Source organism: Phalacrocorax aristotelis, chromosome Z (genome assembly GCF_949628215.1).
Source record: "Phalacrocorax aristotelis chromosome Z, bGulAri2.1, whole genome shotgun sequence".
In the NCBI taxonomy this organism is placed as follows: Eukaryota; Metazoa; Chordata; class Aves; order Suliformes; family Phalacrocoracidae; genus Phalacrocorax; species Phalacrocorax aristotelis.
The window spans coordinates 56,498,739-56,518,543 of record NC_134311.1 but is presented as its reverse complement, the minus strand read 5'-3'; the positions used below and the strand labels follow the sequence as shown (position 1 = coordinate 56,518,543).

The window sequence follows — 19,805 nt, the reverse complement described above, 5'->3', positions numbered from 1 at the left end:
TCTAGTACACAAAAGGTTTTCCACATTTGGGGAAAGGAGCTATATGCATTCTTGTTCTTCATGCAGCATATTTCATTGCAATTTCAACTGCTTTTAAGCTCTCATACGTAAAAGACAGTGCCTGTGGAATAACAAAGAGAATCTGGGCTGAGCGCACACTGCAAGCAGCATTTGGCTTCAGCATATGGCAACTGAGTGCAGTGTTGCTGTGCAGCTATGTTGCTGCAGAGTTCCTTCAGTTCCTTATATCAACCTGCAGTTGGGAGACAAGATATTGTCCTAGGTAAACAGACTCTTAAACTCCAAAATCCTTTAGAGTTTTTCTGATAATTTTGTGTTAATCCCCCTGAAGTGAACACTGGTGGTGGTCTTTTGTAACCATGTATTTTGAAAAAACATTCAAGAGTTCAGTACAGTTGCTAGGACTCATAGCAGTCTTACATCACGCTGCAGAGTCATGCCCTTATGATCATGATGAGCAAATATGAAAATTGCTTGGAAGGCAGGAATTACCCTGAGCTTGGTTTTGAAACCATTCAAAAATAACTGTTTAGCAGCACCATACTGAGAAAAACAAGTATGACTTGTCCATCTGATATCTTCTCCCTTTTATATTCCCTTCCCTGAATAGGATAGCAGAGTTTGACTGTAGTGAAAAAGGAATAAAGTAGTTCTTTCCTTTCCTGGGAAAAAGTGCAGTAAACAAATGTCACTCATCTGCAGCAATCCATGTAGGTCTTTTCCAGTCCAGAGAAGAATTTTGGTAAAAGATAAATTGTGTTTTCCAGTGCTCTATACAGAGCTGCTCAGGCAGCATCTTAAAATATTGCTGCAAGAAGACTCAATACCAAAGCAGGCGTCAGCAGCATTGCAGAGCCACCAGCAGTGAAGCCAGTGGCGGCAGCTCCACTGCCAAAGCCCAGTATGTGGTAAGCTTTTTTTTTCCCCAAAAAATACTAAGGTGAGCAATCAGAAAGGATCTTGGCCCTACATGGGCAGAACCAGTAAGGGCACAAGGCAGGAACTGCAGCTGGGAGACCACCTCCTGCTGCTGAGAGGCTGCCCCAGCACTGCTGAAAGCTCTGACCTAGCTGTGCACATGTATCAACAGGCCTCTGGGCACGGCCCCAGGAGCGTCTTGTTTGAGTCTCTCATCTCTGTCTTCCAACAAAGCCCTCCTTCTAGGAGAGCTACAGAAGAATCTAGATTTTGCAACAGCAGTTAGATCATCTCAAGTCACTTGGTATTTTCACAGGTTCAATTTAGACGAGAACATTATCCCAATGATGAGTCAGTCCAGTTAAACCTTTTGTCCATCTGCAGTGCAGCCAAAACATGCCAAGGCTCCACCAAAAACTACTCTGTTACTCCTGTGCCATCTTGACAGCTCAGAGAATACACAGACAAAAGTGATTACAAGAACAAGGATCTAGGCAGTTCAGCCTGTTTGTGTTTTGTTTTTTAACAAAAAGCTCTGTTTTACCCTTGTGCAGAAGTGTAGTCTACACCAACCAGTGCATTATTGGACTTTATCCTATGCAAAACACGAAACTGATCTGTCAACTGTTATTGTAGACAATGAATTAAAGTTTAAAAGCAAAACAATTCCCCAAAAGAAATAGCCCCTTGCTTTTTTGAAGATGGCATTCACTGAACACAGAGTAATTAATTTTAGGTCCGATTTCCTGTGAATTGTATCCCTGTCATATAGATAAGAAAGGAGAGACTGCTGTGCCATTTTGGCACAATAGGTGCCAAACGGATGATGGCCTGATGTGTTGAAGACACTACTCATCCGATAGTGCTTGGAAATGGGTGGGGTACTGGATGTGCATGGAAGCTGCTTTGTTTCCATTTTGATTTATTCAGTGGATTGTTGAAGTTGTAACAGATGGGTTTTTTTCCCTTAATGCTTTGGGGTGATAATTTTTGAACTTCAGCTTTTTATGTAGGTATTTTTACTGGTTAACTCTAAATAAGATAAGAACTCTGGTGTACCCTAATCTTTTATCTGCTATAATGAAAAACAGATAAATCTCCTGATTCAACTTTTATGCGGGAAGAATGGAAAGTTATTTTCTAAGGAGAGAATGTTTCCAAGCTTTTTGTACTCTATATATACAAGATAGGAAACTTTAACTGTGTCTAAAAGCAAGATTTTACACGTTATCAGATCTGAAGCTTAGTAATGGGTAGCAGTCATTGGAAAGCATTTCAGTACGTTAAGCAATGCTTCATTAAAAACAAAGCAAAATCCTGCTGGCAAAGGAAACTAGCTGCAGAGATCATAGCATTGGCCTTTTGCTCTCAACGTGCATGTTTTTGTCCTTTCCACATTTAGGTAGTCTGTCTTTGTTTTTTCTTTCTTTTTTCTCCCTTGATGCTTTGGACAACCTCATAACTTTATTACTCAACAGTGAGAGATCATAGGGCTAAACATCTTGAAAAAGGAAAAAAACAGAAAACACTTATTTTCTGAGTATATTGCATTTTAGGCTCAAATGTTTTTGATAATTTGATTGCTTTATCTGATCTATTAATTCTCTGGTCTTAACATAACCAAATAGACAACTACTGGCAGAAGAGCATGTTCCACCCACCTGAGATAGAGATAAATGTGCAGCTACATTAACTAGTAAGTTTGTTCCAGAACGTAACTGAGATGTGTTTGAAGAAAATATTGTGAACAGGAATATATGCAAATGTTGGCACTGTGCACAGCTTATGCTGTGACACTGGAAGACCTTTGTGGATTAATGAGATAAGATTCTGAATAAAATACTGATAAATGTTTAAGTAAATGTCTGGTCTCAATGACCATATTTTCTTTCCATTTTATAAATACCTGTAATGATTTATTCAGATCTGTTTAATTTTCTCCCTGATTAAATGAGTTGGTTTTCTAGGAAGGCATTTATTACGAAATGGAAGATAAAATTTATGATTTGCAACCATGTATTTTAAAGAACCAACTAATGCTCATAATCATCATTATCAATATACAAAGTGTAGTGCACTGTTTAGAATTGTTTTGAAACAGCAAGTTGCATGATGGACAGTTAATGAAACAGTTTCTTGGACTGTGTATGAACACTATACTTTTAATTTTGCACTGAAGCTCTATATTTATATAGAGCTTGGAATGCAACAAGGAGATCTAATAGGTAATCTTATATTTAAACGTAATTCTCAGAATCCAATTAAATGTTTGAAACTTAGCAGACAGATTTTCTTAAAGCTGGTAGTATGCAGGGACTTTATCTTAGTAATAGATGTCTATCTAGGCACTGGGAGATCTTCAGATATACGGGTTTGATTTTGGTTTATTTGTATTTCCCAAGGGGAAGACATAATCAAGAACTTTACACCTTTTGGCAACAGTACAATCAGATGCTACATTTACATTGGTTTGCAGACTGTGTTGCTTTCAAAAGGATTAATGTCAGTGAAAGCTTTGAAAAGAAAACTCACCAACACAATACATGAAAAGGCTGTCTGTCCTGATGTAAGTTCACTCCCTATGACCTTGTGGGACCTGTTGAATATCTGCTGTTGTCTTATAGCTTCATTCTTTTCAATAAGGTATGCATGTGGGCAGAACCACCCCCTATAGGTGTTATGACTGAAGTTATATTATTCTCTGAAGTACAAGTAGAGAAAGCTAGTCATAAAGGTAAGTTTGTTTCTTTGCAGGTGAATTTGTATTTCCTGATACAATGGACAAGCTGTTGTGTCATGTTCCTATGGGAATTATCTATTTCAACAGTGAATACTGCAGGAAAAAATTAGTTTAACAACAAAACTGTTTCTCAGTGACCAGGAAAATCAAAGTTACTGTTGAAGTAACTTTGATCATTTAATTTGGTATCATTTGTCCATGGTCATACTTGGTGGAGAAGGATGAGTACCTATGCAGGCAGCATGTCAGGGCTTGGAGATTCAGAGACAGAATAGCTGAGGTCTGTGTTTGAAGGATGACAAGAAAAGTAGCTGGCACAGTGCATGACACTGAGGAGTAGATCAAACCCCCAAAGTTTTAGGGTTTGTAATGGCAGTGTTCAGGTTCAGTTCCCAGTTGCTACAGACTTTGTAATATGATTGAAGAACATCTCATGTGGAAGACAGGGATGGTTAATAATGCCTTCTTCCCTTCCTTTTTCCTATGTATCTAGATGGCAGGAAGGTGTAGTACACCTTCCTATATGCATATCCCCACACAGGTCCAGTTTTAGTTTGCTCCATTAAGTGCTGCTGTGACACAAACCACAGGACATCAGTGGCAGAGGTGTGATACAGCATTTTCAGAGAGAGTGAAGCTGAGAAGGGTGCAGATGGTTTTTCCCTCTAGCCCTTTTCAGCTTTTAATAATTTTTATTAGTTATTCATTTTCAGTTGTATGCATTTTAAGGACAGAAAAGGACTGTTATCAATACCTAGTCTAGAAAGTCGAAGTGCATAAAACAAGCCAGAATTTTGTACTTTGCTCAGCTTGTAGAGGTATGTCCAACCTTGGCTTTAGAATTTAATCCTGTTGCTAAAATAAAGCATCTGTTACTTTTTCTTTCTCTAGAAATGGGGTTTCCAGAATTTTAATTATTAGTTTAGATTTTTCCAAGCTATTTGCAGAGGGCTTCCATTTTAAAGTTTAGAGATCCCAACTGAACACTCCTGTAATTATTAATTAATGAAATATGCCATATCAGAAACATCTCATCTGAGTTCTTTCCTGGCCATGGTTAAATGGTTAGCCTTTAATAACAGTTAAAGCCCACATTCAGTAGATGTTCACAGAGATATCTTATGCCTGTGTTTCTGAGTATCTTGCCTTTTCCAGACTAGATAAGATTTTAATGCACTTTTTTCAAGTTTACTGTTGTGTGCAGTGCCCAGATATTTCAGATGTGTACATGCCTTTCCAGTATGGAAACAAGGCAGCTTTGATCCATCACAACCCTTCTCAGTTACCTTGAGTCACTACTGGTACTCCTCAGCTTCAGTACAATGAAAAGTCAGTATTTGCTCAATAAAGGTGTTCCTGTCACATACACAAGTTTCTATGCGTTACCATGCTGAGGTGCTCATATGTATTGATTATTTTTGAAGGATGTTTCACTTTCAGGTTGAATTAAGAGGAATATAAGTTAATACATACATTTTGAAACATGATAGGTTCTCCATCTCTTCTGTCACTGGTATTGTAGATGAGTAGTTTGCTTGAGCCGTATGGCCCAGATCCGAAGTGCATCCTGTTCTGCCAAAAGTGCATCCCTTCTGTGCTGTGGGAATGTTACGCATTGTGAAGCTGGTCAGCAGTTGATACCTGTGAGCTGACTTGCTAACTGGTAGCTTTCTGGAGGGACTGACGTAGAAGATTGTTTACCTGCATAGGCAGTGAGTAACAGCGCAAACACCTCCAGGTCCTTCCTGCTTGCAAAGGGCAGTCCTTAGGTCTATAGCCTTAGGTCTTGTCTCAGCAGAAGAATGACACACCCTGGGCTGTTCAGACAGGCTGGAGATCCATAACCTTTGTGGTCACTCTGCTAACAGCCACAGCTGTGAAAGGAGATATGGAAAAGGTTTCCTTTTAAGAATTAACTGAAGTGGTGTTTCCTTCATACAAGCAACCAAGGCTGTTTGTAGGGGCATCTGCTTTGTGTAAAGGCAAAAGAGGGACGCAATAGGGTGTCCCATGTTGGCCTAACTTCAACAGACACCTCCAATAGCTGCCTATTTCTTAATCTTGTTTGTCCAAAACAGCTTCTCTTCCCTTCAGTTTGAGAGGCTGTTCCTTCTTAAACGGTCCTCACATCTTTGATCTGCTGTGGTTGCAAGGCTTTTCCTGTCTTAGTATTGTCTTTTTAGTAAGCAATTCTCCAGAGTTTGCTGAGAAGTGGCATAACTGAGTCATTCTTTCCTGCCTGTTTTTTCTCACCAGCCTCGTATTAAACAATAACCAATATATTAGTGTAATAAATATCTTAATACAGTATTCATAAATTACTAAGAGCAGTTCCAAATCTGTCACAATGAACTCATGGGAGTGAATTGCTTTTTACAACAAGCAGAGATTCCAAGTTTTTCTGGGCTGATGCTCTAGCTCATGTATACACTATTAACTATTTAAATAGCCAAAGCCTAGCTTCCTTTTAAGGTAAAAATCCTTAGTATAAAAATAGCGAGGATTTCTTTGCTACCAAATATTAGTAGTACTTTCCTTCTGACTTCCCACTTTCCTCATAACCATCCTTTCTCCCGCAATGAAGTTCTTTAGAAGCTGTAGTTAAGAGTTGTTGTAAGAAATAATTGCAACACAATTAATATTGGAGTGCACTTGACAGATGAGATATTGTAGGTAACCAAGAAAGGGGGCTTCAGATGGGACTCTTGAAGACTGAGACTTTAGTGAGCTAGTGAGGAATCAAATTAGGAAAGAAACCTCATGATTCCATTCTGGGTTGGTAAATTCCTGAGCAGTTAGGCTATTGCTAATTGTAGCCAAGATAGCTCCCTTAGTGATGATTTTTGACGTGATGTGTAATTTTCTCTTGAGATAGCAACAATAGAAATACTACACATTAGTTTTTCTTAGCCTTGTAGGTTTTAAAAAATTTTTGAATTGCAAAAGATCTTGAGTAAGTTTTCAAAACACAACGTAATGGCTGTAGGTTTAAGGAATTTTGTAAGTCAATAAATATGGAGCAATGGAACAAATCTCCTTGAGAATTTGCGGTTCACGGGAGATGCTGGAAATCTGAGTTAGCTTGATCTCCTCTTAGTGGGGGGGCAATAAGAAAAGTTTTGTCTGGATGAGGGAAGAGGGAAATGAATCCTGTGTTTAAACCTCCCCTGTAGTTGGTCTGAAAATTTGGAAACTCTCATTCTTCTAGTGATTTTTCAGTGATGTATTGGCCCCATTAAAGTCAGTGGGAGTTTTGCCACGGCTTTTAATGAGGTCAGAAAGAGAATAGTACATTTCAACTGCTTTTTTTTTTTTAAAGCTGGAAATAAGTTTTATATTCATTTCTCTTACAGTGATGTATTCTAGAAACAACTCCACCTCTAATTAGATGGCATTTTGCATAGCATGAGAGGCAGAAGCCCGCCTGCAAGATGGGATGGAAAAACCATCTTGCACTGCTTCAGGAGAACAGTCACTGTCTGCATTTTTTTTTAAAAAAAACCTGTTGGCATACACAGAATTTGGGCATTTGGGCACGAGGGGTAGTTTATTTTAAGATTTTACATATACAAGCTCTATCTTTGGTAGGAAAAGGCTGAAGTAAACAGCGCATTATGCAAGGCATTATGAAAGGCAAGGAATAGGGATTTGACTAGGATACTTCAATGAGTTTTAACTATTTTGCAGAATATTTTAGTTATATATCACATCTTACATTGTGCCAACAGGATCAAGGCATGAGGCTTTATAAGCCTACATTGCCTCTATTACCAGTGAAATGCATCTGTCTGTGAGCAAGAGTATGGCATGTTTTCAACAGCCTGTCATAATAATGCACTCATTAATACGCCTGTGCAGGTTTATAACAGTTAAATATTTATGAGATATGCAAATGTTTTCGCTCCTTCTTTAATTCACAAGTAACAACTAATCAAAGCTTTGCTTTCTGTTCTTCAAGTAAAAAGTTCTGTTCTGGAATGTTGTTTTAGTAGGCAATAATTTGATGAAAATATGAAGGTGGATGGAGGGGGAGGGAATCCTTTGCTTACTCTCTGCTGTTTTTATCTGAAGCAGTACAACCACTTCAGTTTTAAAGCACCTTCTTCTGTTTTGTTATCTGACCCTGGATATTATTGATGACTTTGAAATGTGTTGCATTTAAAAAAACAAAACAAAGACACACTGAAGTATCCAAGTATCCTTCCCTCTTCTTGGTCCAGGTGCTTCCCGTGGTGAGTATGCACTGCTTACCAGAAACCAGTGCCAGCAGAGCTCCTTGTGGTCTGCAGAGGAAGCTTACTCCAAACCTTTTGGGACAGCTTGCCTTTTCTTAAGTACTAATCCTTGTCCCTGTTCTCTTGTGACAGGGGGATGTGATGAATGTACTTTTTCTTACATTTGCAAGTCACCTGTAAGTGTGTGGGGATAGAAATGCAGAGTTGCACCTTTGGCAAGGTGGATTGGTGTTCACGGTGGTAATGCTGCTTGGTGTCTGGTCCGCTACTTTGAAGACAGAAGTCACTGCTCCTCCTGGGCAGCAGCTCCTGGCAGAATGCACCTCCTGTGAGGGGACCAAGTGGGAGGAGAAGTTTATTTACTCACATTTATCACTCACCCAGAAAATGAATAATTTCTAATGCACATCTCACGTTGTCTATGTGTTGTCCCTCCTGCCTCTGTGGTTTGGTGGCTGCCTCACTCTGCTGGTCTGAGTAAGATCACAGTTGACTAGCTTGCTTGTCCAGCAACACCTAAGGACGGAAGTCGCATAAAGTGGGAGCTTATGTTGACCTGGGTGGGGGTCAGCTTGAGGTGATTGAGTCTTAGCGTGTGAGCCTCTTTCTGTTTGTTTTAAATAGTGATTCTGCAAACAGCAACATAAATAGGAGCCACTTCCACTCTCATTGTTCAAAGCATTTTCACAGTGTTTATAACTGCTAACGAACAACGTTTCAGAGAAGGCAGAATGCAGGCTTCCAAGATTTGCATGTTTCGGGCTATGAGATGCTCCAGTTTGTGTATTGTAAACAAAGTTTAGAAACGCTTCCATATAGTTATGCTTTGGACTGTAGGAAGCTTTGGAAGAAAATGTCTAATTGTGCCTGGATTTATTTTATAAATTGGGACCGTTTCAGCTGTCTGTGTGGCCTTCCATTCAGCTGTTTGTTTAAGTCAAGCCAAAAGCCACTTATCTAAAGATGATTTATTCTCACTCTTGAGCTGACAGAACTAGGCCGGGAAGGATGAAAGCTGAATTGTATGGATTAGTCTGAGCCCCCATCTTCAGTCAAACCATAAGGGGAGCATGAAGGACTGGCCATAACATAGTTCTGGAAGGTACTTGCAGGTCTCTTGTACATTGCTTGTAGGACACCATTTTAAAATAAACAGCTGTGGTACGTGGTTGACTCAGATTTGAACTTTGCAGCTGCCTATCTGCCTGGTATGCCAAAGCACAACCCTGCAGCTCAACATCTCTAAAATCAAAACCTTAACTGAAATATAATTTGGATCAGCTTCTGACTTTCTGGTTTTGGCAGTGTAAACAAAATGGAGGCAAATATGTTTCTTTATTTCAGAAAATCGATGTTTACTTGGAATCATAGAATCATATAGGTTGGACAAGACCCTTAAGATTGTCAAGTCCAACCTTTAACCTAACACTGCCAAGTCCACCACTAAACCATGTCCCTAAGTGCCACATCTACATGTCTTTTAGATACCTCCAGGCATGGTGACTTAACCCCTTCCTTGGGCAACCTGTTCCAATGCTTGACAACCCTTTCTTTTTCCTAATATCCAATCTAAACCTCACAGCTTGAGGCCATTTCCTCTCATCCTATCACTAGTAACCTGGGAGAAGAGACTAACACCCACCTCACTACAACTTCCTTTCAGGTAGTTGTAGAGAGTGGTAAGGTCTCCCCTCAGCCTTCTAAACAAACCCAGTTACCTCAGCCGCTCCTCATAAGACCTGCTCTTCAGACCTTTCACCAGCTACTTAGCATATTGCAATATAGAGATGTGAGAGCATAACCTGAGGCAGAGTATCTGGCTATCAAAATTGTATCTAAAGAGGAAGAAAATTTTAGTGATATTTTAAGATGGTTTGTTTTGTTAGAGTGAAACAACTAAAATATTTTTGGATTCAAGAACTCATTTTTTCTCTCTGATGCTGTGAAGATCTGATGTTCTCAATGACATTTTGTCACTGTGTTAGAGTTCACTTAAGGCAGGGCCTTACCATGAGCATGGTTCAGGGAGCAGAGTAAATGTGACTGAAGGTGCAGTTTTGACCCATCCGAGAGCTGTGCTGTCCAGCTGAGGAAGGATGGGTTGTACGATGCGGTTGGATGGGATAGCACTGCCAAGACCCTCATGGTGGTTAGCTGCTGTGGTGTGCAGCTCACAGGTGCTTGCCATGCAGGGCTGTTCCCCTCCTGGGGCACTCGCTTGCCCAGCATGGATGGCCTCCTTCCACACCTGTGCAATTTAATACAATAGTAAAAATAGGGGGAGGCCCAAATGACTAAGGGGTGAGCCTACTTTTTGTAGCCTGCTTCCTCAGTGAGAATTATTTTGAATGCATTAATACCAAATGGATTAAAAAACTGTTGTATATTTTGAATTTGGGCTGTCACAGCAAACACTTCAATAGTCAGTCAGAAGTGGATGTTGAGTGGTGTGCTGTGAAGAATCATACAGTTCTGTCATGGAAAAAATGTTGAGGGATGGGAAACTGAGAGAAGGAATTAACAGCCAGTTTTCAAGGGCCTAGCTTGAGTTTCTGTTGAGCAAAAATGGAAGGAAAGGGGTAAGCAGAGTGCTGGAGTGAGGCTTCATGAACCGCAGTTATTTAGCATGGTCCGTATCTGGAAAGGCTTCGATGTGTGGCACAAACATGTTGTTGGAGCCATGTGAGAATTGGTTAGGTTCATTTGGAAATTCAAAGTGGGGTGTGTTGGAAGGAAATGGTTAACTATGCAGGTGTGACTGAACTGTAACTTACTACTCTTCTCTTTCTCTTTACTTTCTCTGCAACTTCTACTTGCTAAGTGTCACAAAGAAGAAATGGCCTTGCCCCTCCTCTGGTCCGTGGACCATCCTACTTCATATGTTTCTGTATATCTGCTCTGAAAAACAAGTTGTAGGAGAGTGCGACTCCCATTCAAGCGCATCAACAGTGCAAGCATAAATTTATGCAGAAGTTCTCCCATGAATAAGGGTACTTTGCTCTGGAGATACATTTTGTAAAGTACTCATTACCTGGGAAAAGCTGAATTGTGACAGTTTCATTGGAAAGCATAGTCTGTTGAACTGTAGTTATTGATGGCTTTTACTAACATTTAGGGGCTGTGAAGTTTCCCTGTGTTACAAAATGGGGTAGTATATGTTCCAGTGAAGTCCTAAGGTTTGACATGATCCTCCGTATCATCTTAGACAGGCAAGGACTTTTCTGGAGATGCTGTGTTTTAAAATGTTACTGCAATTTATTCTTGCACTTGCATTTCAAACGGAAAAGAACCCCATGGTTTGGTCTTTTCTGATCCTAATATAGCATCCCACATTTGTTATCAATGCTATGTTTTCCTGGCTGCCAGCGTTCATCTGGAATTTCCACCTACTTAAGTAAATATGAACTTTGTTCTCATCTGTGTTCAATAAACAGTATTTTATGTTCAGCAGCTACAGAATAAGCAGGAACAGCTATGATAGGTGTTCGACTCTTACGGCTCTTGCACCTGAATTAAAATCCTGGAGTGACAAAGGTGGAGTTCACATGGGTGTGGTGCTTGTACAGAAATACAGATTCTACAGCCTTTTGGAACTTCTCTTAAAAAATAAAGACATTTTCTATTAAATCTCTTTAATCATGCAGATGACATCAGAAGAATGTAGGTTTGTAGTGGACGTTTCCTACATTCCAGTTGTTATTTAACGTGGAAATACTGAGAGAATTAACTTTTTTTTGGCAGGCTGACAGTTCAGCTCTCTGTTATTACAAAGGGTGTATTCAAGCCATCAGTGTGTCATGTTGCTTGAAAACTTCATGTTTTCCCCCAAAAAATGGAAAATGAGCTGAATTGTTATCTCTGTATGGCTGAAAGCACGACAAAGTATGTTTCACATTTTTTTAAGGCAATGCTGTTACATGGAACAAGGGAGACAGAACTGAGTTGTTGGCACAGCAGCTCAAGTCCATGTATCTGCTAGTGCCAGAGGAGTCTGCAGATCTAGATGAGAAAGAGTAATGAGGATAAAATTTTGCAGATGATTCACTACGACTGGTATAGGACAGAGTAGAAATTGCTCGATGAAATTCTGATTGTGTTGAAGTTGTGTGTGTTTTGTTCTGCATGCAGTGGGACTAGGATTCAACCATGGTGATCAAAACTCCTAAGGAATTAAATACTAACCCATGACAAAGCTAAAAACGAATTGGGAATGCCTGTTTTTCTGGCATCTGCTGACCCCTTTGTGTTTGGCTGGAGTGCAGCAGCAAGGTCCGGATCTGGTTCTCTACTCTCTTGCCTCTTGATATGTCAGCATTTTGGTTTTTGTGAGGAGAACTTGGAAGTGCTACCTTCTCATCATGGAGGGGATAATGTGCGGGCATATCTTGCTTCCTCCTTTGCTTTCAAGCAACACAGTTTCAGTTGAAGCACAGAGGCATGTGCAGTGACCGGTTTCTCATTTTAAGGCCAGTATTTGGATATGAGTTGGAAATATAGTGATCTCTGATTGCCTCTTGTACTAAGATGAGTGTAACTCTGGGAACGTCATCAGCTACTCTTGAAAGCTGAAGCTTGAAAAGCTTGGGGAAAGCCCTGGGGAACATTTTGGTGCAGTCCTAGCCTGCACAGGACTGTGGAAGGGGGGAATTGAGAGGAGTCAGGAAGCTCAAGGCTCACTGGCAACCCCTCTCACCAGGGCTCTTGGCCACTCAGCAGCAACCAGGGCATTTTTCTGCAGATTCCTGTTTATAGTGGTGTAAGTCACCAGAGGCTGCCAGTGTTGGTATCAGTTCAAGATGAGGTGTGTGACATACCTGCAGGCAGATTGATTTTCTGAAACATTGGTGCAGAGCTGGATACAGAATCCGGGGAAGCACCACTCCTGCAAAACCCAGGCTTCAAAGGGATGGGCTGTGTCACCACATCACAGGGTGGGCTGTCCCCAGCTGCAATCCTATTCGCCTCCTCCTGAGGATAGGATTGACTCAGCTGCAGTCAGCAGAAGCCCGGAAGGCTGGAGCAAGGTTCCTTCATTGCCCCTTGCACGCAGGTGCTTATGACACATGGAGCAGTGCCCAGCTTCCTTCTCAAAGGTGCGCCGTGCTGCCTCCCCAAACTGAAGGCAGGAGCTGCATGTCTGTGAAACTGCTTAAACGTGTATGGACATTTTGCTGGGTAACTGCCAGCAACCTTGGTAATTTCTAGCAGAGGAAGATGATGGGGGCGTGGTGGTAGGAGGGGGTGGGACCACTGAGTGTTACTGAGACCTTTGCTTGCAAAGTGCCAAACACACACCCACAGTGGGATGAGGAAAAGCAGATAGCATAAGTACGCTGGGCAGCCAGTGGGAGATTGGTTACTCCCCTGGGACAAACCCAGAAGGTTCCAGCAGGCTCTGTTTGACGGGCCCTTTTTAGAGCTTTTCATGTTGATGTGTATCTGCACAAGATTTTGGCTCGTTGTGGGGGTGGAAACGAAGACTTTTTTTCTCACTGCTGATGTGTTGTCTCTTTTTTATTGTAGGTGTGTGATGTCAAACAGTGGGCAGTCCTTGCAACCTCCCCTGCCAGCCTGCAGCATCATGTGCCAGTATGAATATTAAGACAGAAAAGTGTACTTCAGAGCTCAGCATCCCAGAAAGAAAAAAGGAGGAACTAAACAGAGAGAACAAATGACTGCACTGCTTGCAAAACTTGGGGCCGTTCACTTTTTCTCCTGAGAAGTTTTATCTTGGCTTTTGTGAGAGAGCTGAAAGAGCAGGCAGAGCAGGCACAGTGATTTTCTTTGGGTCCTTTTTTTCTTTCTTAATTTAATTTTTTCCATCTTGTGCCTGGATTTTAAGACTGTCAGCTGCACTGATCACAAGCACTGGACATCAATATGTGTCATGTCATTGTAACGTGTCGGTCAATGCTATGGACTCTCCTGAGTATTGTGGTGGCTTTTGCAGAGCTCATTGCTTTTATGAGTGCAGACTGGCTGATTGGCAAAGCGAAGCCTTCAAGCTCCGAGGATGTGGACAACAGAACAGGGGGGTCACAGGAGCCTTACCATCCGACGCTGGGCATCTATGGGCGCTGCACCAGAATATCCCACATGCAGCTTTCTAGACGAGACACGCTTTGTGGTCCTTACGCCGAAAACTTCAATGAGATTGCCAGTGGGTTCTGGCAGGCAACCGCTATTTTCCTAGCTGTGGGAATCATGATTCTCTGTGCCGTGGCATTTGTGTCTGTCTTTACTATGTGTGTGCAGAGTATTATGAAGAAAAGCATTTTTAATGTCTGTGGACTGCTACAAGGGATTGCAGGTACGTGTACTTTGAGAGCAACTAAAGATTTTCATTTTGGGGCCATTCAGCTGAAGAAATGTGGCAATTCTGTCCTGTCTACAGACAGACTGCATTAGGCAGACCCAAAGCAATTCTATATGCTGGTGTTTTTTTCAAACACAACTGAAATTTATGGCTACACAGCATGTAATACATTGACATTGGCAGCAGAATTGCAGCCTGATGTGTGCCAAAATGAACTGACCAGTGTTGCTTTTGTTTGATATTCCATTTTTTTCCCTCTGTTTGAATTTCTTTCAGTAAGAAAAACTGCTCTCCTTTGTTACCAGCAGAGAGCAAAGTTAATATGTTAAGGCCGTCTATCTCTCTCTCACTACTTAAGTAATTTTTCCATGGACCGAAGGCAGTTCTCTCAGTCCCTCAGAGGCTTCATGACTGTGGTGAGAGTAAATACCATCCCTGGGATAAGAACAGCCTGCAGTCGCACACCCAGTTCTCCAGTGTTTCATGCCAAGCAGCCTCTTTCGAGGCTGTGAGTTTGGCAAGTGATACCTTATGACAAACCCATCCTTTAGCCAGCTTATTGTTCAGCTGCAGTTACACAGCCCAGTGAGCTTACCTTTCCACTGTTGAAATATCAGCTGTGCTTTGCCTGAAAAGATGAATTGGTTCTAGAGATCGGGTGTTTCTGCTTAAATCTGTGGATTTTACAGATTAAATGGCTGTTAGTAAACCAACACTGGATATCCCTACTTAGTATTTGGCTTTCTGTACTCTCCAGCAAGCTGTGGGGAGAACCTGTCCCAGACACAGGATTTTATCTTTTGTGCTATGTGTGTGTGGTTGTCTGGAGGAGGAGAGGGGTCTTCTGCCCTACCTCTGACAGCCCTCAGAAACCTTTGAGGAGAGAGGGAATGAGCAGGGCCACCTCCTCTTTCCCTCTTGGTGGTGCTCTTAAGCAGATGTTTTCAATTCATAAAATGTTTTTGTTACAACAAAAATCAAGAGTTTTAACTTGTTTACTCAGAACATGAACCTGGCTTCTCTCCTCCTCACCTCCACTGAGGTGGCCAAACACATCTGTGGTGGCTGTACCTAGACAGGAGGTATAATGGTAGGTGTTCATACTTTCATGAAGCTGGTTGTTTAATTCGCTTAGTTGAGACCTAAATTAATCTTACTCTCAACACACATGTGGAATTAGGCAAAAAGCTGAATTTGCTGCCTGCTGCAGTCCTCCAGAGCCAGTGATATGGGCCAGGGACTAGCTGACTCTAGCTCCTGAAGTGGTAGCACAGTGGCTTTCACCATCCTCCACTTCATGCACCTTCAGTATAAAAGTGTACTGCTTCTTTCATGTTACCCACAACATCAGGTTTGTGCTTCTGGGGCAGAAGTAGATCCCTAAGTTAGCTCAAGATGTTTCTGTTTACTTGATCGCATACAATTAGTAGATGAATGTCCTTTAGATAAAAATTACAGGTTTTGCTGTAGTCACTCCTGGTTTATGGGATTTGCCAGAACCAGTGTGACAAGGAAGCAGCTCTGCAGTGCAGATTAAGCCAGGGGAAGGTTTTAGCTACTTGCTTTCTTACCCTGCACTTAGAAATAATCCATGAAACCTGTTTATCAGGAGATGAAATTACTACTTTTCCGTTGGAGGGGTATTTGTATGGGAGAGATTGGTTAGTAGCATAAGTCGATGTTTGGCATTTCAGACTTGGGTCTGTTGAAAAGATAACTTTATTTACAACTCTGATACCATCTCAAAATATCTAGTATAACATCAAGATTAGCAGGAAGTAGGTTCTAGTATCTTAGAATACTGTTCTGAAGACCATATATGTGAGAAAATACGTGCATAAACAGTTTTATGTTTTATTATCAAACCAGCTGTACATGTAATGGGACTTGTGGCCTCAAGAATTGAGGGATACGGTCAACAAAACATTTCTTACATGTTAGGGGATAGGTCAGCCCTTTCTGAGCTGTACTAAGGATAGAAGTACTTCCCTTCTTACAGTTGAGATAAATGACGCAGCATGAAACCAGGTAACAGACAGATCACATTACTGAAACTGTTGCTATGAGAAGTATGCCTGCCAGTATTTGCAGCCAGGCGTCTTGTGGCTAGTGACTTGTTTTGTCAAGATTAGTTTTATTGGGTCCACTGCTACTTTTGTGCCGTTAGCATTACAGCATCTGCTTACTTAGTTGAAATTATTTTCCTTATGACTGTTCACAGCGGTTAATTTCAACTTTCTCAGTTCCTGAGCTTTGGAAAACGCTTAAGCAAGTTCAAGAAGGACAGTTGTTGACATGGTTAATCCATACAGGGATTGAGATAGCTAGACTAATGCCCTGACCAGAGAACAAGATATAACCCTGCCCTAATCATCTTAAGTGTAAAATCATTCTTTCAAATGTGAAAAATTATGTTTTCAATAAGCGTAGGAGAAGAATTAACAAAATACTTTTTTTATCAGCCTGTATCAGTCCAATATTTGCAAGTAGGTCAAACATCTCATTTTCAACGAGATGCACTCATGGTAGAGTCATCTACAGGAACTCAGGGTCTTGCAAAGTTAATCTCATTTAAAATCTCTATCTCTTTGCAGTGGAGATTTAATATAATTAAAAACATACAACAAGTTAATTTATTCCTGGAATTCATAATGAAAAAGCAGTAACAGGCATTAGATGTATCTTTTCAGTCTAGCAACATTGGTTGTGACCTGGATGATGCCTATGGTGAAATTACAGAACAGAAAGCAATGTCTCTTCTGTTATGGCCCGTGGACAAATGTGCAAACCCTAATTTAGGCCAGTGGGAAGGAACCATACACATATCTGGTCCATAGAGAGTTTGGTGGGGTTTTTTGTGGCAGAGAATTAGAAATACAAAGCCAAAAAGGAAGAAAATATGGTTCTTGTTTCAACTCCTATAATTCCTTTTTTATAGAGCGAGACCTTCTACCATTTATTTTCAAACTGATGTGCCTTTCATTCTGGAGCTGTAGAAACAGTAATCAGTGGCCCTGGTTTTGGAGATGTTTGAAGATCCTTTCATCTGGAAAAGCATCTTTTTTCTGCAATAGAGAGTGCAAAGAATGGAGCTGTGTAATTAAACAGATAATTACTACCCAGCAGCAAGAAGACCAGGCAGACTTTCATTTGAATGTCTTTTTGGGGAAAGCGTTCTCTTTCTGCACTCTGTGAATCACTTGAAATGCAGAGCCTAGAAGAGGCAGCACGTAATTATATTGTAATTGATGACAACCAATTCAAAGTAAATTTTCACAGAAATCATCAAGTTATAGGAAATAAATAAATGGTGATGCCCTATTGACATATCTTGTTGTAGATATAGGATAGTTGCTTATATGTTTACAAGCCTTATTTGGGCTTGGGTACTTCACTTTGGTGCTAAGTAATATAACCTAAACATAACATGTCCTTAAAGGAAGGAGTAGGGAGCTTAGGACAGAGCCAAACACAGGTTCAGCTTCCGTCTCTGACACAATTTCCTTTATGAAGTCCATCATCAACAACTTTCTTGGCTTTTGTTTTTTTAAAAAACCTCTAAGGGCACAGCTGGGCAGAGCTGCCCCCCAGTATCGTGGCTGGGCAGGCACAGCCCCTTCCCCACAGCTGGCAGCTCCCTGACGTGCGGGTGAGCCCCAACCCACCAGCAACACCCTGACCATGTGCCAGGAGTAAGAAGCTTGATTAGCAGTCCATATATTATTTCAGCTGCAAAATTTGAGCAGGTCCCTGTGTTTCCTTGTGGGAAGGGTTGGGGGAGAGCAGAGGGGAAAGGGTGCTGGCATGTCAGGAAGGCAGCTTGAGTTGGAAGTTCAGTTTCTGTTACTCCTGCTTTGTTGTGCCGGAGCGGGGTTGCGTTGCCAGGCAGGTTTACCAGAAGGGGATAAAATAGCTCCTCTTCTCTAAAGCCTTTCCAGAGTGCTGATGGCCTCATCTGGGAGGCCTCCTGCACATCAACCCCTTCTCACCACTTTCTCCCTTCATGGTCCACTGTCTCCTAGCTCAAACAGGGCTTGACTAAACAGTTTCTGACAGAAGCATGAAAAAAAAAAGCATGTAAAAATTAGGTTGCATCAGTCAGGGGACCAGATGTGTCCCAGCCGTGCAGCAAGGGGTGTCTCCGGTTTGGTCAGGTGAATGCATGGCTGCATTTTGCTGTCATGTAGCTTAGCAGGCTGAGCCACTGGCAATTATGCCTTTAGCAGATATACATCCAGTCAGATAAAGCAGAGGTTTGTGTCTTCAAAGGGTGCTGCAGGTGGCCTGGGAGCATTAGGTTCCCCTGGCCACTTTGTCTCTCTGCTTGTGCCCAGATGCTGCAGGTTTGGGCTTCCCTCCCTCACCTGAACAGTTTCTCCTCCAGCACTGCTGGGGGGTGACTTGACTTGTTCCCTTCCAGGGTCCTGCTTTAGTATTCTCCTCTAATCACCCAGTGATTGAGGTTTCCTTAACATTTCACCCTACTTTATTCCTGCCAAGCATGTCCTCCTGTACCCTTGCTTTGTTCTGGGAGGATGTTTTTTTCCCATGGTGCTTGTCCTGCTCAGTCCCAAGCAGTGAAGTCTCTTCCGTGGTACTTTCATCTTTTCAGGTATCTCAGAAGGTCTCCTGCATTCATTCTTCTGTCCTTTCCATGATTTCTTATTTTTTCCCTTTTATTACTGTTTATGTCTTCCCCTGTACCCTGCTGTGGTGTCTTGGGGGGTGCCTCCATCAGAAACTACTGCAGTACCTGGGCAATAGTTCAGTTCTAGAAGTGCAGCTTTGCCCTCAAATGCAAGGGAAGTTCTCAAAAGTTTTCAGTAATGAAAAGGTGAAACCCAGTTTGAAGTCGGCTGCATCTGTAACAGTCGGTATTTACTGCTGGAAGAGTTTGGTTTACATCTCTAACACACTGAACTATTTCTTAGTGCAACACTTACTGGTCATCATTTCCATTTGGGAGGCTGGGTGATTAGGAAGATGGCCTGAGCAGAACATGATGGGAACCATCTGAAGAATGGGAAGAGGATCTGGAGCTGCTTGTGGGGGTATGAAGTAGGATCCAGCTGCGCTGGGTGGGCTTGTGGTATGTGGGGCCATGTGGCTGCACACTCCTGGATGCTGGAAGGTAAAGAGGCCATTGGGAGTTGCAGAGGAAGAAGTGGGAGGTCAACCAGGACTTTTCTAGGCAACAGTATGCTGTAAAAAAGCATTATTTTGTCTGAGAAAGAGCCAAGCTGGTGAGCAAGGAAGAAAGCACCTTGTGAGCTTACATTGCTGCATGTGGGTAATGAAAGCTGTTGCTTGGCCGAGGAGCCCAGGCAGCAGGAGAGCAGAGCAAGAGTGGTTTTGCCCTCAAAAGCAAGGAAGCTTCTTGTTTGTCTTTCTAAAATGCAGAGCATGCATTTTTCAAAAGCATATTTCCTCTTGGATTCAGCTCAGAGTTTTTCTTTTCTGATGCCAGAATTCTGAATTCTTGGGGTGGGACGAAATTAAAAAAAAAAAAAGGGGGGGGGGGGATTTCTAATGGAGATCCTGACAGTCTGAACTGCTTTCGCTGTCTGTGGTATGG

General features: G+C 41.7%; 1 protein-coding gene across 1 annotated transcript in view; it reads left to right on the top strand.

Annotated features, from left to right (window-relative positions):
• Positions 1 to 19,805, top strand: part of LHFPL2 (LHFPL tetraspan subfamily member 2) — a 126,816-nt gene that overhangs the window by 94,743 nt on the left and 12,268 nt on the right. Inside the window, exon 3 of the mRNA XM_075078707.1 lies at positions 13,438 to 14,224. Coding sequence (XP_074934808.1) covers positions 13,795 to 14,224 — 430 coding nt within the window. The 5' untranslated portion in view covers positions 13,438 to 13,794. The remainder of the gene's footprint in view (positions 1 to 13,437; positions 14,225 to 19,805) is intronic.